Source organism: Manis javanica, chromosome 1 (assembly GCF_040802235.1).
Source record: "Manis javanica isolate MJ-LG chromosome 1, MJ_LKY, whole genome shotgun sequence".
Taxonomy (NCBI): Eukaryota; Metazoa; Chordata; class Mammalia; order Pholidota; family Manidae; genus Manis; species Manis javanica.
The window spans coordinates 179,363,442-179,380,595 of record NC_133156.1 but is presented as its reverse complement, the minus strand read 5'-3'; the positions used below and the strand labels follow the sequence as shown (position 1 = coordinate 179,380,595).

Here is a 17,154-nt window from a genome sequence, read left to right as displayed (position 1 = left end):
TTGGACAGTTATCAAGTCAAATAATTTCAACAGTTTTGTCTTCCCAGTATTTGGGACCTGGATGTTGTTTTCTTATTTCTGCTTTGAAAGTGCTTGATTTGGTTAATGTTCAACAATAGGGAAGGGGAGAAGGAGAGAGATTGCAAATTGCAGCCACTTTTCTTCCACAGCCACAGGCTGTGATGTCAAAAAGTCAAAGAAGATGTCAGCTCTGCTATCTGCAACCTGATGCTTTGCAATTTCCCTGAGGCCCCCTTGCCCTCTCACACCTTCTGAAACAATCTGTGAATTTAAAGAGCATTTTGCACTGGTAACACCACTGTCTCACAGAGTATTGTTAAACAGAACCCTTTCCAGAAAATTCTGACCCTCTTATTTTAGCCAAGGAGCATCAAAAGATGCTTATCTTGGGGTCATGGACCTTCTCCTTAGCAATTCTCTGAGGGAAGGAGGAAATTGGTGCCTTTGCATAAATACTCTCCCAAGTGCTTAAACAACAGCACTTGATAAGTATCAGTGTGCAGCACACATCCCTGTTGGTGGGTGGGCAGGAGAGAAGGTAGAGGAGGAGAGTCAGGGAAGAGCTGAAATAGACTGGAATTGGCAGGGTCAGCCTGAGAGTGTTGGCTGATGGGAGGACCTGCCAAAGAGAAAGGAGAGAGGAGAAGGTACTAATGAGAACCATGTCTCCTCCGTACCTTTGCCTACTGTAGGGAGTCAGGGTTTTGCACAAAACTGTGTGTTCTCATAGGAATCCAGAGCTGACAGTTCTGTGTGTTTCACCGTATAAATTGTGGGACTTTGACTAATGCTAGCAAAGTTCTTTAATTTCTTCTGAGGAATAGCGTATACAGGAATTTTTTTTTATTACACAGATCAATCATTAGAAACAGCTTAGATGATATTATTCATGCAGTTAACCTGAAACCTTATTTTCTAATTTTAGGGCGAGCTTCCACCACAATAAACGGCCTTATTGTCCACCCTTCCTTAGTTGACAATGACTATACTGGAGAAATAAAAATTCTTGCTACTCCCCAGTGCCCTGTCAGCATTATGAAAGGTCAGCGCCTGTGTGTTCTCATAGGAATCCAGAGCTGACAGTTCTGTGTGTTTCACCGTATAAATTGTGGGACTTTGACTAATGCTAGCAAAGTTCTTTAATTTCTTCTGAGGAATAGCGTATACAGGAATTTTTTTTTATTACACAGATCAATCATTAGAAACAGCTTAGATGATATTATTCATGCAGTTAACCTGAAACAAATTAGTAATTGATCTAAAAGATTGCTTTTTCTCCATACCTTTGCATCCTGATGATTGCAAACGTTTTGCCTTTAGTATACCCATTACCAATTGTGTAGGGCCTTCTCCCCGGTTTCAGTGGAGAGTTCTCCCACAAGGAATGGCCAACAGCCCTACTCTTTGCCAAAAGTTTGTAGCCCAGACTATAGACCCCTTTAGGTTGCTCTTCCCCACTTTGTATATTATCCATTATATGGACGATATTCTTCTTGCCGGTCCTGACCAGCAACAGCTCTATGCGGCCAGTCAACAGCTAGTCACTGCCCTCCGAGATCGAGGACTACAAATTTCCCCAGAAAAGGTCCAGGTCCACCCCCCCCAACTATTTTTAGGCTTTGTATTAAAGAGAAGCTCCTTAAACACTCTTAATGATTTTCAGCGTCTGCTAGGAGACATCAACTGGCTCAGGCCTTATTTAAAGCTGACCACCGGAGAGTTAAAGCCTTTGTTTGATGTCCTACGTGGAGACCCTGATCCTTCCTCCCCCCGCTCGCTTTCATCAGAAGCACAAAGGGCATTAACCATTGTAGAGCGGGCTATTTCTGAACAGACCATTAGCTACTTCTCTCCACATCTAAGTTTGTGGCTGCTCATTTTCCCTACCCCCTTCTCCCCTACAGGAGTCCTTTGGCAGAACCATCCACTATTTTGGGTTCATTTGCCAGCCTCCCCCCCTAGAGTCTTAGCTACCTATCCTCAATTAGTTGCTGCCCTCTTACGTTTAGGCCGAGAGGCAGCTCTCAAGTTGTTTGGGAGAGACCCTGTGTGATGATGATTGGGCAATTAGCTGCACCTCCTTCCAAGGGACAATAGACAATCATTACCCTGCAGACAGATTAGTCCACAAAAGACCCCGGTTGTCTTTCCCAAAAGGACTAAAACCACGCCAATTGCTGGGGCTGTAATAGTGTTCTCTGATGGGTCCTCCTCCGGTATAGCCGCTTTCAGTATTAATGTCACTCGAATACAGACAGACCTCTCTTCTGCACAACTTGTTGAACTAACTGCAATAGGTTTTTGAGCTTTTAATAGATGCCCCCTTTAACCTTTACACTGATAGTGCCTATGTAGCAACCTCTGTTCCCCTATTAGAGACAGTGCCTTACATACGTCCCTCTACAAATGCTTCCCCCCTATTCGCAAAATTGCAAAAATTAATTTTAAGCCGCGATGCCCCTTTTTTCATCGGGCACATACGCGCTCACACTAGCCTTCCAGGGCCGCTTGCCAAAGGCAATGACAGGGTTGATCACTCAATTAGTAGCCTCTGTCACGCCAGACTCACCCTTGGCTGCAGAACGGGCTCATGAACTACATCATCTCAATGCTCACACTCTTAGACTCAAATTTTCAATCACCCGAGAACAGGCCCGTCAAATAGTTCGACAATGTCAAGGATGTCTAACTCTCCTCCCAGTCATAACGGAATCAACCCCCGGGGGTTAGAGGAGAGATATGGCAAATGGATGTCACTCATTACCCTCCCTTTGGTAAATTAAAATATATCCATGTGTCTATTGACACATGTAGTGGTTTCCTATGTGCATCCTTGCAAACGGGAGAGGCAACTAAAAATGTTATTACCCATGTTCTCTCATGCCTGGCATATCTACCACAACCTAAAAGTATGGTAATAGTTGCAGGAAACAAGCAAGAATTACCCACATAAACTTGGAGATTAAATTAAATCTTTTTGTTAAACTCATTTGTTGAAAAAATTATCAATTCTCCCAGTAATAATGTGATTCTGTGAATTGAATTTTATGTTATTTAGGGACTTCAGAGTAAAATTATTCCAAAGCTTATTTCTCTTGGATGAGGGGCTGTGAAATCTCATTTAGGATGGAGAATATTATAATTGCATAAATTACTCAGGGTTTGTGATACAAGATTTTTAAGACAAACAAATAGATTTTTAGCTTTTGAAAATTCAGGAAGTACCTGGCTCCCCAATGAGATGAGTTTCTTTTCAGTCTCGCATCAGCTTTATTTCTTGGCTCTTCTGCTAACTTACCTCCCTATGCTACAAGCATTTCTAAGGGAGACTGCATCAAGCGCTTTCAGATTCTGCCAAGAAAAAGTGCTTCATTGCTCACATTTACATTGATATCCATTCAGATAGTTCCTACAATGGAACATTACTAAAAACAAGGTCCGTGCTGAGTTCTCACTAATAAATGTAAACATTGACTCTATAGTAGGATTGGCTTATAGATTAAAGAGAAGGGCAAAACAGAAGATTCAAGCTTTTCCGGCTTTATTGTGCTTGTTTGCAAAACTGCATAAAACATCCCCTCCCCTTCTCACTCACCTGTCTCAACACCAAGATAAGGGCTTCTAGTCACACCTCTGACCTTATTTCACCTTTGATCTCAGAGTGATCAGCTGAAGGCTGACTGTGGCCAACTGGAAGCAGGAGAATTCTCATCACCATGCTATGTCTCCTTGCCTTGATTTTAAAAACTTCTTTTGTAATCTTTAGGAGTCATTTGCCAGATGGAAGCTTGGTGATGTTAAGCATGGACTCAGGCAACCTGAGCTTGAATCCCAGCTCCCCTACTGTCCAGCTGGGTGAACGTGGATGTGTTACCTAAACTGCCTGTGCTTGCATTTCATCATCTGTAAATAAAGCAATAATAATATGAACTCATAGGGCTGTTGAGGGTTTATGCAGTAATAATGGAAAATCTGGTGTCTTTGCAAATAAAACTTTATTTTTCACTCATATAAATTCCAGTATAGGTCATCCCCGTTACTGTACTATACTACCCTGACACTATGCTGTAGTCATGTGATTCTATGCCTTAGTACAGTATACTACAGATATCATACCTATTAACCATCAAATGGTCCCAGCTAGCTCTGAAATTGGAGCTTGGGCTTAAGTGTGGGTGTGATAATGTTGTTCAAATACTTAAAAGCCTCCACTCAACAACCTATTTCCTTAACATACACAATACTCCCACACATACATTGGCACCTGTCATTCAGAATGCTTTGGATGACATGTCAACTCAGCCTTAAGATGCACAGGAAATGTTGTGATTCTTAGCCCAAAGATAAACTAGATAAGCACTTCTGCAAAAGTAAAGAACAGTTATGGATCATCCCCCTGGAAATCCTTAACTGAGTAATTTTAACTCTTGTGCCTAATGGTGATGACAATAACAGTTTTAAAATGGCAGCGTCCAATCTCATATGGCCCTGACATTCAGCTAAGAGTGAGCTTTAGCATGTCTGTGTGCTAGATTCCCTGCTAAAGGCAGCTCTGGGCTGTGCCAGGGTGCATGATCTAAGTCCACTCTCTCAGCAATGGCCAAGATCTTTCCAGTTCAGCTGCCACTATGGAAGTTCAAGTGCTGAGATTAAAACAGGTGACCTCCCCCAGGGGGTCCACATGCACCAGTTCATGGCAGTGTGGATGGACTGAGACAAAACAAGTGGTCAGATGTCCACCAGCAAGCTAGGGAATATTAAGAGACATATATAATCTCTCTTTCCAAATGCCTGCGTATGTGCTAGGGTGCATGATCTAAGTCCAATCTCTCAGCAATGGCCAAGGTCTTTCCAGTTCAGCTGCCACTATGGAAGTTCAAGTGCTGAGATTAAAACAGGTGACCTCCCTCAAGGGGGTCCACATGCACCAGTTCATGGCAGTGTGGATGGACTGAGATAAAACAAGTGGTCAGATGTCCACCAGCAAGCTAGGGAATATTAAGAGACATATATAATCTCTCTTTCCAAATGCCTGCGTATATTCAAACACAGTATGATCATGAAAAGGAATATAAAACCATCAGCTTCTGGGGCTCCTCCTTGCTGCCATTATCTCTTCTCCAATCATGCCTAGAAAAATGTCCCATGACACTGGGGTTTCTTCTCACTCGTACTTGACAAGGTCCAAGAGACCTCCTCTCAGCCCCTGTACATACTTTCTTATGCTGAGATTCCTTCTTGATAAAACCTCCGTGGAGTCCAGCACCTTTGGTTAATAAGTCCTGCCTTAGTCTTTGGGGTAACTGACAAATGTGTCTGAGGATAGAGGGTCTGGGGGGAACAGGGTCACATCGAAAAGCATCTGTCATCTTCCTTTTTGGTCAGAGAGAAAATTAACAGCTTTGGGTGCTGGAGCCCTTGAGACTGGAGTTATCCACGGAGGAGACGAGAAAGTGTTTTTAAACTCTTAATTCCAGGAAGATGGGAAGTACTGTGGTGGATAATGGAGACTTTCAGATAATCTAAATCCAAACAATTTTGTTAGGTAATTCAAAAGGCTCTATTTGTCCTCTTGGGGGAGAAGGAGATGTGAGAATCTTTTTTTTTTTTTTTTTAGCATTGACATACACGCACACACAAGAAATAACATTTCTGATCTTTGGAGAATCTCTTCTGAATGAAGCAAAAAAGCTGTGATGTTGGCAGAAAATCAGGAATTGACCCAATTTCCAGTCATGTGCATTTTTGAGCTCTGCTGTAGTGTTTTTTAATTTTATTGCTTTGCAGCCAAAGAGTATTATGGATCCTTTGGAATGTTTTGAGTGTTTCTTAGGCCACATATAGTTTATATATGCTTGATGAATATTAAATACAAGTAATTACTATTTATGAAATAATCACAATTTAAAAATATGCAATAAATATATCATTTTGTAAAAACCATATATTATAAAATACAGCTTTTATAAATATATGAATATACCATAATTTACATAAATTATAAAATGCATGTATATAATTTTATGAAAACTAAATATGTATCATAAAAGTTTCTATAAATATCTAAAACATTTTATAAAGGTATACATATTAATAAACTATTACAATTTAATATAAGATATTATAAGTATTTAGATTTTATATAAATATTGTGCATGTGAAAGGAACTAAGGTTTTCCCTTGAGTGTAGTTCTCTATACACGTATGAGCCCCAGATTTTAAATTTGTATCATTTAGATCATGTATTCCTTGGCCCAAATATTATCTGCTTGATTTATTAATCACTAAGAGTCATGTTCAAAGCTCCAAGCAGGGATATGGATGTACTAGCTATTGGTGTGAGTCACTGTTTTATGTCTGTTTCTCTTTATAGTCTGTTTAGTTTCTTTTAAAATATAACAGGCTTATCTTTACGTCGTTGCTTTCTTTCCACTGAATTTTATCAGATTTTAAGGTCAGGTGGCTAAAGATTGTGACACAGTATGCAGAACAGGTAATATTAGTTCCCTGGGGCTGTTGTAACAAAGTACAGCAGTGAGTGGCTTGAAGAGCTCACATTTACGGTCCCATGGTTTTGGAGGGTAAGTCCAAATGGAGGTGTCAGCAGGACTTCCTCCTCCTGAGGCTGAGAGTCTCTTCCTGACCTCTCTCCCAGCTTCTGCAGTGGCTTGCCAGCAATCTTGGATTGATATTCCTTGGCTTGTAGAAGTAGTGCTTTCATCTTCATCCACACCTGCTATTCTCCATGGGGACAAATTTCCATTTTTATAAGGACACCAGTCATACTGGATGAGAAACCCACCTATTTACTCCGGGAGGACCACACCTTAACTAATTCCATCTGCAACAACTATATCTCCAAGAAGGTCACGTTCTGAGGTACTGGGAGTTAGGACTTCAACACATGATTTTTTTTTGGTGGGAGGGCACAAGTCAACCCAAACAGATGGTGTGGGGAAAATGGAAGTTCCTATGGCCAGGATCCTCACCTGACCCTGAACTACTTGAGGATGTAATTGGCCTACTGCTAGGCTACAGCTTCCACACCCATAGGCAATGAACTGTTATTGACTGAGCCACTATGTATGGAGCTCTGCCCAGAGCTCTGGGAAGAGGCAGAGATGGAGGTGGGTTACCGACCTGCAGACTGCTGGATGCAGAAGTGATTCTAGTGCTTGGCCTACCTCGAGGGGAATAAAGCCGGGTATAAACCCTTGTACTCCAAGAATGTTCCGTTGTCAGTTCTCAGTCTCACAGAATCCATAGTGAACTTGCCCAGGGCTGAAACCCTCAGGCAAGAGAGGTGGCTAGGTGATTTCTCTTTCCTTTCTTTCAAATACATAGAGTTGATGTTGGTAAAAACAGCAAAGACTATTGGGGAGGAAAGTTGTGTTGTCAGAAGGATCGGTTCAAATCCTAGCCATGCTAATTGAAATTCCCCTTGTGTCTTAAGCACTCTGCACCTTCCATCTGTCCTTTGTCGAAGAGTTCTCTTAGACAGCTTTTGGGAAGATGGGATGAGATACAGGACGTACGGGGCACACCACCAGGTTGGAGAAACCAAAGAAAGTCAATAAACGCTAGCTCCTTCTTCCATTCTTGCATGTTAAAAAACGTAAAACTTTAAAATAATAAATAAGTAATCAGCTAGCCAGCCAGATAAATGAATGATGATTGGAAGAATGGTGTTGGGCACTGATCTTGGTCTCCAAGAAAAGAATCACGCAAATGGTTTCCTCAAGTTGTCCACAACTTCATTGCATGAACCTAAGAGAACTTTTCACACGAGGCTGTCAGAAGCAGAGGGGTGGTGGCTTCCATACTGGGATTGGGACTGACGGCCCTCGCGGCCAATGAGCGAGCGGCGCTGTGGAGCAGGCAGCCATTGGGCGCGCCCGCAAGTGCGGAGGATGCGTAGTAGCTATAGGCGCCGCTGCCGCCGTATTCAAGAGTCAGTAGCTTCGCGAGCGCCATCGGTAGAGGAGTCTCCCGCGGCTCCCTCCGTGCTGCAGTCCGGCAGCCCAGTCTCGGCGCCTCCGGCCCGCCGCCCCGTCCGCGCAGCGGGCACGGCGGAGCCCAGCTGGTGGACCCGCGCTGTGCTCGGCTACGCCTTCCTCCCCCCGCGCAGGCGCCAGTGGCACCGACCTTGCTCCCCGGCCTCGGATCTCCTCGCGCCCGCTGGGCTCCCGGCGCCGCAAACGCCGCTTCGCGCCTCTCCCGCGGCGGGCGGAGGACGGCATTCGGCTCGGATTTGGAGCCGCCGCCGCGGCCGGACCTGCGCCCGTCCAGCTCGGCCGCTTCCAGCCTGGCGCCGTCGAGCGGCGCGACCGGGACCACCGCCGCCGCCGCGGGGCAGCCGTGGAGGAGCAGCTCGTCCGCCGCAGCGCGTGGGGCAGCCTGTCCCCCGCCGACCGCATCTCCACAAGGCCGCCGAGAGCCCGGCCGGGAAGCGGCTCCCGCCGCGGCGGATCTGCGGCGGAGCGTCCAGAGCGGGCCCCCGCTTCAGGGGTGAAGGCGACAGCGACGGCTCTGCGGGTCGGAAGGTACGTGGCCGTGCGGCGCGGCGGGAACCCCTGCCTCCGCCTGCGGGCGCGGTGGAGCCGTTGAGGGGGCGGCCGTGCGAGAGCACGGCGGGCACTGCGTGGCCCGCGGGGCCGGGAGGCGGCCGACGCGGGTGGGGCCTCGCAGGGCCCGGCGGGGGGCCGCCGACCTGCCGCCGCCGCTCGGACGGGGCCGCAGGCGGAGGGGCCGTGGGCCGCGCAGGCGGGGAGGCCGGCGGGCGTCTGTCTTGCCATGTGTGAAGTTTTTCGCCGGCGGCCTCGAGGGCGAGGGCCGGGCGAGCTGAGGGTCCGCAGCGGGGCGGCGGGGCAGAGGCCGCCGGAGGCAGCGCCTTCAGGATTAAAAGTTTCTTCATGTAGTACCTGTCGTACTTGTCATTTGGGATTACCGATTCAATTTCCTTGCTGGTCATTGATCTGTTCAGATTTTGTTTCTTCCTGGGTCAGCCTTGGAAGGTTGCATTTTTCTAGAAAGTTAACCATTTCTTCTAGGTTCTCCAGTTTGTTACCATATAATTTTATATAGTATTCTTTTATAATTCTTCATATTTCTGTGGTGTCAGTAGTGATTTTTCCTTTCTCATTTCTGATTCCGTTCATGTGCGTAGACTCTCTTTTTTTCTTGATAAGTCTGGCTAGGGGTTTATCTGTTTTGTTTATTTTCTCGAAGAACCAGCTCCTGCTTTCATTGATTCTCTCTATTGTTTTATTCTTCTCGATTTTATTTATTTCTGCTCTAATCTTTAGTATGTCCCTCCTTCTACTGACTTTGTGCCTCATTTGTTCTTTTTTTCTAGTTTAGTTAATTGTTCATATGGGATTGTTCTTTCCTGAGGTAGGCTTGTGTTGCAATATACTTCCCTTTTAGCACTGCCTTGGCTGCGTCCCACAGATTTTTGAGTTGTTGAATTATTGTTGTCATTTGTTTCCATGTATTGCTTGATCCCTGTTTTTATTTGGTCATTGATCCACTGGTTATTTAGGAGCATGTTGTTAAGCCTCCATGTGATTGTAGGCCATTTCGTCATCTTTGTGTAATTTATTTCTAGTTTCATACCCTTGTGGTCTGAGAAGCTGGTTGGTACAATTTCAATCTTTTTGAATTTACTGAGGCTCTTTTTGTGGCCTAGCATATGATCTATTCTTGAAAATGTTCCGTGTGCACTTGAGAAGAATGTGTATCCTGCTGCTTTTGAGTGGACAGTCCTGTAGATGTCTGTAAGGTCCATCTGTTCTAATGTGTTGTTCAATGCCTCTGTCTTCTTACTTATTTTGTCTGGTTGATCTGTTCTTTGGAGTGAGTGGAGTGTTGAAGTCTCCTAAAATGAATGCATTGCATTCTATTTCCCCTTTTAATTCTGTTAGTATTTGTTTCACATATGTAGGTGCTCCTGTGTTGGGTGCATAGATATTTATAATTGTGATATCCTCTTGTTAGATTGACCCCTTTATCATTATGTAATGTCCATCTTTGTCTCTTGTGACTTTCTGTTTTAAAGTCTATTTTGTCCGATACAAGTATGCAACACCTGCTTTTTTCTCCCTATTAGTTGCATGAAATATGTTTTTCCATCCCTTCACTTTTAGTCTGTGTATGTCTTTGGGTTTGAAGTGAGTCTCTTGTAGGCAGCATATAGATGGGTCTTGTTTTTTTATCCATTCAGTGACTCAATGTCTTTTGATTGGTGCATTCAGACCATTTACATTTAGGGTGATTATCAATATGTATGTACTTATTGCCATTGCAGGCTTTAGATTCGTGGTTACCAAAGGTTAAAGGGTACCTTCCTTACTAAGAATCTAACTTAACTCACTTAAGTGTGCTATTACAAACACAATCTAAAGGTTGTTTTTTTCTCTCCTCATTCTTTATATATTAGGTATAGTATGATATTCTGTACTCTTTGTCTATCCCTTTTTATTACCTCTGGTGAAAGCTACTTAACATTAGGAACACTTCCATCTATAGCAATCCCTCCAAAATACACTGTAGAGATGGTTGGTGGGAGCTAAATTCTCTCAGCTTTTGCTTATCTGGAAATTGTTTAATCCCTCCTTCAAATTTAAATGATAATCTTTTTTTATTTTTATTTTTTATTAAGTTGTTATTTTTTTGTATGATTAATCGACAATTACATGAGCAACATTATGTTTGCTAGACTCCCCCCATCATCAAGTCCCCACCACATACCCCATTACAGTCACTATCCATCAGCGTAGTAAGATGCTATAGAATCACTACTTGTCTTCTCTGTGTTGTACAGCCCTCCCCTTGTCCCTACATTATGGCTGCTAATAGTAATGCCCCTTTTTTACACTTACCCTCCCTTCCCACACCCATCCTCCCCAGTCCCTTTCCCTTTGGTAACTGTTAGTCCATTCTTGGGTTCTGTGAGTCTGCTGCTGTTTTATTCCTTCAGTTTTTTTTTCTTTGTTCTTATACTCCACAGATGAGTGAAATCATATGATACTTGTGTTTTTCTGCCTGACTTATTTCACTGAGCATAATACCCTCTACCTCCATCCATGTTGTTGCACATGGTAAGATTTGTTTTCTTCTTATGGCTGAATAATATTGCATTGTGTATATGTACTACATCTTCTTTATCCATTCATCTACTCATGGACACTTAGGTTGCTTCCATTTATTGGCTGTTGTAAATAGTGCTGCAATAAACACAAGGGTGCATATGTCTTTTTGAAACTGGGCTGCTGCATTCTTAGGGTAAATTCCTAGGAGCGGAATTCCTGGGTTAAATGGTATTTCTATTTTGAGCTTTATGAAGAACCTCCATACTGATTTCCACAGTGGTTGAAGTAATTTACATTCCCACCAGCAGTGTTAGGAGTGTTCCCCTTTCTCCACGTCCTCATCAACATTTGTTGTTGTTTGTCTTTTGAATGGTGGTCATCCTTACTGGTGTGAGATGATATCTCATTGTGGTTTTAATTTGCATTTCCCTGTTAATTAGCAATGCAGAACATCTTTTCATGTACCTATTGGCCATCTGAATTTCTTTGGAGAAGTGTCTGTTCAGATCCTGTGCCCATTTTTTAATTGGATTATTTGCTTTTTGTTTGTTGTGATGCATGATTTCTTTATATATTTTGGATGTCAACCCTTCATCGGATCTGTCATTTATGAATATATTCTCCCATACTGTAGGTTGCCTTTTTGTTCTGTTGATGGTGGTCTTTGATGTACATAAGCTTTTCAGCTTGATATAGTCCCACTTGTTCATTTTTGCTCTTGTTTCCCTTGCCTGGGGATATATGTTCATGAAGAAGTTGCTTACATTTATGTCCAAGAGATTTTTGCCTGTGTTTTTTTCTAAGAGTTTTATGGTTTCATAACTTACATTCAGGTCTTTGATCCATTTCAAATTTACTTTTGTGTATGTGGTTAGACAATAATCCAATTTCATGCTCTTACATGTAGCTGTCCAGTTTTGCCAACACCAGCTGTTGAAGAGGCTGTCATTTCCCCATTGCATATCCATGGCTGCTTTATTGTATATTAATTGACTGTATACGTTTGGGTTAGTATCTGGACTGTCTATTCTGTTCCACTGGTCAATGGGTCTGTTCTTGTACCAGTACCAAATTGTCTTGATTACTGTGGCTTTGTAGTAGATCTTGAAGTTGGTAAGCGAGATCCCCCTTACTTTATTCTTCCTTCTCAGGATTGCTTTGGCTATTTGGGGTCTTTTGTGGTTCATATGAATTTTAGAACTGTTTGTTCCAGTTCGTTGAAGAATGCTGTTGGTATTTTGATAGGGATTGCATTGAATCTTTAGATTGCTTTAGGTAGGATGGTCATTTTGACAATATTAATTCTTCCTAGCCAAGAGCATGGGATGTTTCCATTTGTTAGTGTCTTCTTTAATTTCTCTTAAGATTGTCTTGTAGTTTTCACCTCTTCAACAGCTTGTGTTGGCAGAACTGGATGGCTACATGTAAGAGAATGAAACTGGATCATTGTCTAACCCCATACACATTTTTACTTTTTTGAGGAACCTCCATACTATTTCACCATATAGGTCTTTCATTTCCTTGGTTAGGTTTATTCCTTGGTATTTTATTCTTTTTGATGCAATTGTGAATGGAATTGTTTTCCTGATTTCTCTTTCTGCTAGTTCATAATTAGTGTATAGGAAAGCAACAGATTTCTGTGTATTAATTTTGTATCCTGCAACTTTGCTGAATTGAGAATTAGTTCTAGTAGTTTTGGAGTGGAGTCTTAAGGGTTTTTATGTACAATATCATGTCATCTGCAAATAGTGACAGTTTGACTTCCTCTTTACCAATCTGAATGCCTTATCTTTCTTTGTTTTGTCTGATTGCCGTGGCTTGGACCTCCAGTACCATGTTGACTAACAGTGGGGAGAGTGGTCATCCTTGTCTTGTTCCAGATATTAGGTGAAAAGCTTTCAGCTCCTTGCTGTTAAGTATGATGTTGGCTGTGGGCTTGTCATATATGGCCTTTATTATGTTGATGTACTTGCCCTCTGTACCCATTCTGTTGAGAGTTTGTATCATGAATGGATGTTGAATTTTGCCAAACTCTTTCAGCATCTATGGAGATGATCATGTGGTTTTTGTCCTTCTTTTTGTTGATGTGGTACATGATGTTGATGGAGTTTCGAATGTTGTACCATCCTTGCATCCCTGAGATGAATCCCACTTGATCATGGTGTATGATCCTCTTGATGTATTTTTGAATTCGGTTTTCTAATATTTTGTTGAGTATTTTTGCATCTATCTTCATCAATGATATTGGTCTATAATTTTCTTTTTTGGTGGTGTCTTTGCCTGGTTTTGGTATTAGAGTAATGCTGGTTTCATAGAATGAGTTTGGAAGTATTCCCTCTTCTATTTTTTAGAAAACTTTAAGGAGAATGGGTATTTCTTCTCTGTATGTCTGATGAAATTCAGCGGTGAATCCATCTGGCCCGGAAGTTTTGTTCTTGGGTAGTTTTTTGATTACCGATTCAATTTGATTGCTGGTAATTGGTCTGTTCACATTTTCTGTTTCTTTCTTGGTCAGTCTTGGAAGGTTGTATTTTTCTAGGAAGCTGTCCATTTCTTCTTGATTATCCAGTTTGTTAGCATATAGATTTTCATAGTATTCTCTAATAATTCTTTATTTCTGTGGGGTCCATCATGATTTTTCCTTTCTCATTTCTGATTTTGTTTGTATGAGTAGATTTTCTCTTTAATTAGTCTGGCTAGAGGTTTATCTATTTTATTTTCTCAAGGATCCATCTTTTGGTTTCATTGATTTTTTCTATTGTTTATTCTTCTCAATTTTACTTATTTCTTCTCTAATCTTTGTTATGTCCCTCCTTCTGCTGACTTTGGGCCACATTTGTTAAATGATAATCTTGCCAGATAAAGTATTCTTGGTTGGAGGCCCTTCTGCTTCATTGCATTAAATACATCATGCCACTCCTTTCTGGCCTGTAAGGTTTCTGCTGAGAAGTTTGATGATGTTAGCCTGATGGATTTTCCTTTGTATGTGATCTTATTTCTCTCTCTGCCTGCTTTTAATAGTCTGTCCTTATCCTTGATCATTGCCATTATAGTTATTGTATGTCTTGGTGTTGTCCTCCTTGGGTCCCTTGTGTTCAGAGATCTGTGCACCTCCATGGCCTCAGACTATCACCTTCCCCAGATTGGGGAAGTTTTCAGCAATTACTTCCTCAAAGACATTTTTTATCCCTTTTTCTCTCTCATCTTCTGGTACCCCTATAATATGAATATTGTTCCATTTGGATTGGTCACACAGTTCTCTCAATATTCTTTCATTCATAGAGATCCTTTTTTCTCTCTGTGCCTCAGCTTCTTTGTATTCCTATTCCCTAGTTTCTGTTTCATTTATCGTCTCTTCCACTGAATCTAACCTGCTTTTAATACCTTCCATTGTGCTGTTCAATGATTGGATCTCCATCCTAAATTTGTTCCTGAGTTCTTCAATATTTTTATGTACCTCCATGAGCATGCTTATGATTTTTATTTTGAAATCTCTTTCAGGAAAATATATTAATTCAGTCCTTTCTCCGGTGTTGAGATTTTGCTTTGAATCAGGTTCCTTTGATGTTTCAAATTTGTATATGGCACCCTCTAGTGCCCAGAAGCTCTACTCTCTGGAGGTGCTCAGCCCCTGGTGTGATGTCAGGGGTCACAGGGGAGTGGTGCTGGTACCCTGTTCCATGAGGTGTCCGCTCCGTTCTCGAGGTGTGTGCAGTCCAGTGTAGCCCTCCTTGCTGTTCCTGTTTCAGGACTAGTTGTATTAATTATATTTTCGTATTATCTGTGGTTTTAGTAGGAGGTCTCTGTCTCGCCTCTCATGCCACCATCTTTAATCCAATCCCACGTTCACCCATATTATCAAGTCTCCCCCCTCCCCATTGCAGTCAGTGGCCATCAGTGTAGTAAGATGCCACAGATTCACTATTTGCCAAAAAGTAAGATTCTTAACTTATTCTTTAGCAAACGGACAATAACTCAGCCCACCTTGGGGGCTGGGCAGGTGGCCTTGTTTGATATGCTCCCTGACCAAGACGCCAGTATCCCAGGGAGAAATCACAGCAGTGAATTTCTTGTGTTAACTTTAAATATTCAGGGACCCCTTAACAAGTCCACACCGTTAAGCCTGTATCCGGTTCCCAAAAATCCTCAACTTCCTGTAAAACTCACAACTGCGGGCACCCTCGTCCCCTCATGGCATATGCCAGAAGCTCTGTCCTCTCACTGTATCTCTTAGTGAAAGCATCTCCCTGACTCTCCTAACTTGGGTGTTTGCTTATAAGTTCATTCTTCAACTCTGCAAACAAGATCCTAGCATCATCTTTGGGGGCTCGTCCAGGGTAACTTCGGAGGTGAGTATAGGCATCAGCCTGCCTTTTCTTTCTCTGTCCTTATAGAAGGAAGTCGTCTGTGGCACACGACATCGGGCGCTCGTCAGCCACTTAAATGGGACTAGCCCGGCTGCCGATCTCAAAGTCTTGAGCAGCAGTTTCCCCTGTGTCTCCCTCAGTGGCTCCCCTGTCTCCCTTGGGAGCTGGGAAAGTCAGCTGAGTGGAGGCCAGAATTCCATTTCAGAGGCTTCTCCTCAGATGCAAGGGACTGAGGAAAGCCATGGGCACCTGTGAGAGCCTAGGCTGAGGTTGCACTTCAGCGGCTTCTCAAAGGCCCACGTGTCTGGAATCAGACCCCAACAGCCCGACTGGGTATCCATGAGGAGTGTCTCTCTCTTTCTGTCTGTCTGACTTCCAGACTGCTTCTCCAGGCCGCCCCAGCCTCTGGGTGAGGCAAGGGTGCTCTTTACTTCCTTTACTCGCTCGATGTGTGCCTCTAACTTCGTCAGTGTCATGGACCCCCGATGCTCATCACCGCAAGGTAGGAGATCTATGCTTCACTCTTATTCCTGACTAAATGCTGTACTTTTTTTATCTCAGAAAATGTGTCTGGGCACCCGTTAGCCACTTAAAAGATGCTTAGTGTCAGCTGCCAGTCTGAAGTTTCATGTGAAAAGTTTCCCAGTGTCTGCTGCTCCTTGATCCCCCACCTACAGATGGATGGGAATGTCAGGGAGTGGCTGTGCTGAGCTCCTGCTTTCCTCTTGTAAGCTGCGGACTGGGAGGGCAGACTGTACTGGTAGACAGTGGTGCTTGAATCTCGGCTCCGGCCAACGGATCTGATGACTCTGAGTGAACCTCTGGCTAGGCTGCTGCGTATGGGAGAGTCACAGATGACCCCTGACCTCTTGTCTCACAGATCAGATTTCTTACGGTGGGTGACTAGCAGGATGATTCCCAGGCAATGGCAGAAACTGGTGTTTAAGTGCATAGACCCCCCCCCCCATAAATGTCTGTGGCAGCCTCTGAATTTTATCTCTGGCTGTGGAAAAAGTTCCCCTGCTCCTCATTCAAAGCAATCCTTTTAGGAGTGCACCACTTTCTCCTGTATAATGTAAATGAAGTCTGTGCAGTAATCAGCCTGAAACCTGAGTCCAACATGTAAATGGTTCTATTCTATTGACCTCCCTTCCTTAGAGGCAGCCATCCTGGGGCTATGGCATTTCCCTTCCTGTAGCCCAAGGAAAGTGAAACAGGCTTGTGACTCTGACCACAAAGTTCTGGCAGCGAGAGGTCACACAGTCCCTGCACTTATTGGACAGGTAGGGGGCTCTCAAGGAACGATCCTGAGTGTACTATGCTAAAGCTTGTGCAGAGAAAACTAGGATCTAGGTGAAACTCCCAAAAGGCATAAAGTGGGAGCACACTGGCAAGGTTCCACTAAATCCAGAGCTCTGACGTGACTCTTGCTTAGTGGGAAGGTAAGAGGGAAATCAAGGCAAGGTGCAGGCCATGGTGGTAAGGAGTGGTGAAAGCCAGTATGCCTGGCAGAGGAGGTGATTTACCACTGTCACCCAGGCTCCAAGACAAGGGGATGCCCTCATGAAGAGTGAGGCTGACCCAGGGGCTGGATACTTGTCTTTCTCTGTCTCTTCCAGGTGGGAGCATCCTCTTCCAAGTTTAAAGCCAGACACGCCTCTGGCATGCATTCTGAA

The 17,154-nt window shown here is 43.4% G+C and overlaps 1 protein-coding gene across 5 annotated transcripts in view; it reads left to right on the top strand.

The window, feature by feature from the left end:
• The first annotated feature begins 7,858 nt into the window (after nt 1-7,858).
• Nucleotides 7,859-17,154, top strand: part of LOC108396799 (uncharacterized) — a 96,353-nt gene continuing 87,057 nt past the window's right edge. For 4 of the 5 annotated variants that reach the window (XM_073241957.1, XM_073241949.1, XM_073241940.1 and 1 more), the window contains exon 1: nt 7,860-8,564. In XM_073241957.1, the coding sequence (XP_073098058.1) occupies nt 7,875-8,564 (690 nt within the window). In that variant the 5' untranslated portion in view covers nt 7,860-7,874. Of the gene's footprint in view, nt 8,565-17,154 lie in introns of all 5 variants that reach the window. The other variant, XM_037027195.2, reaches the window with a different exon arrangement.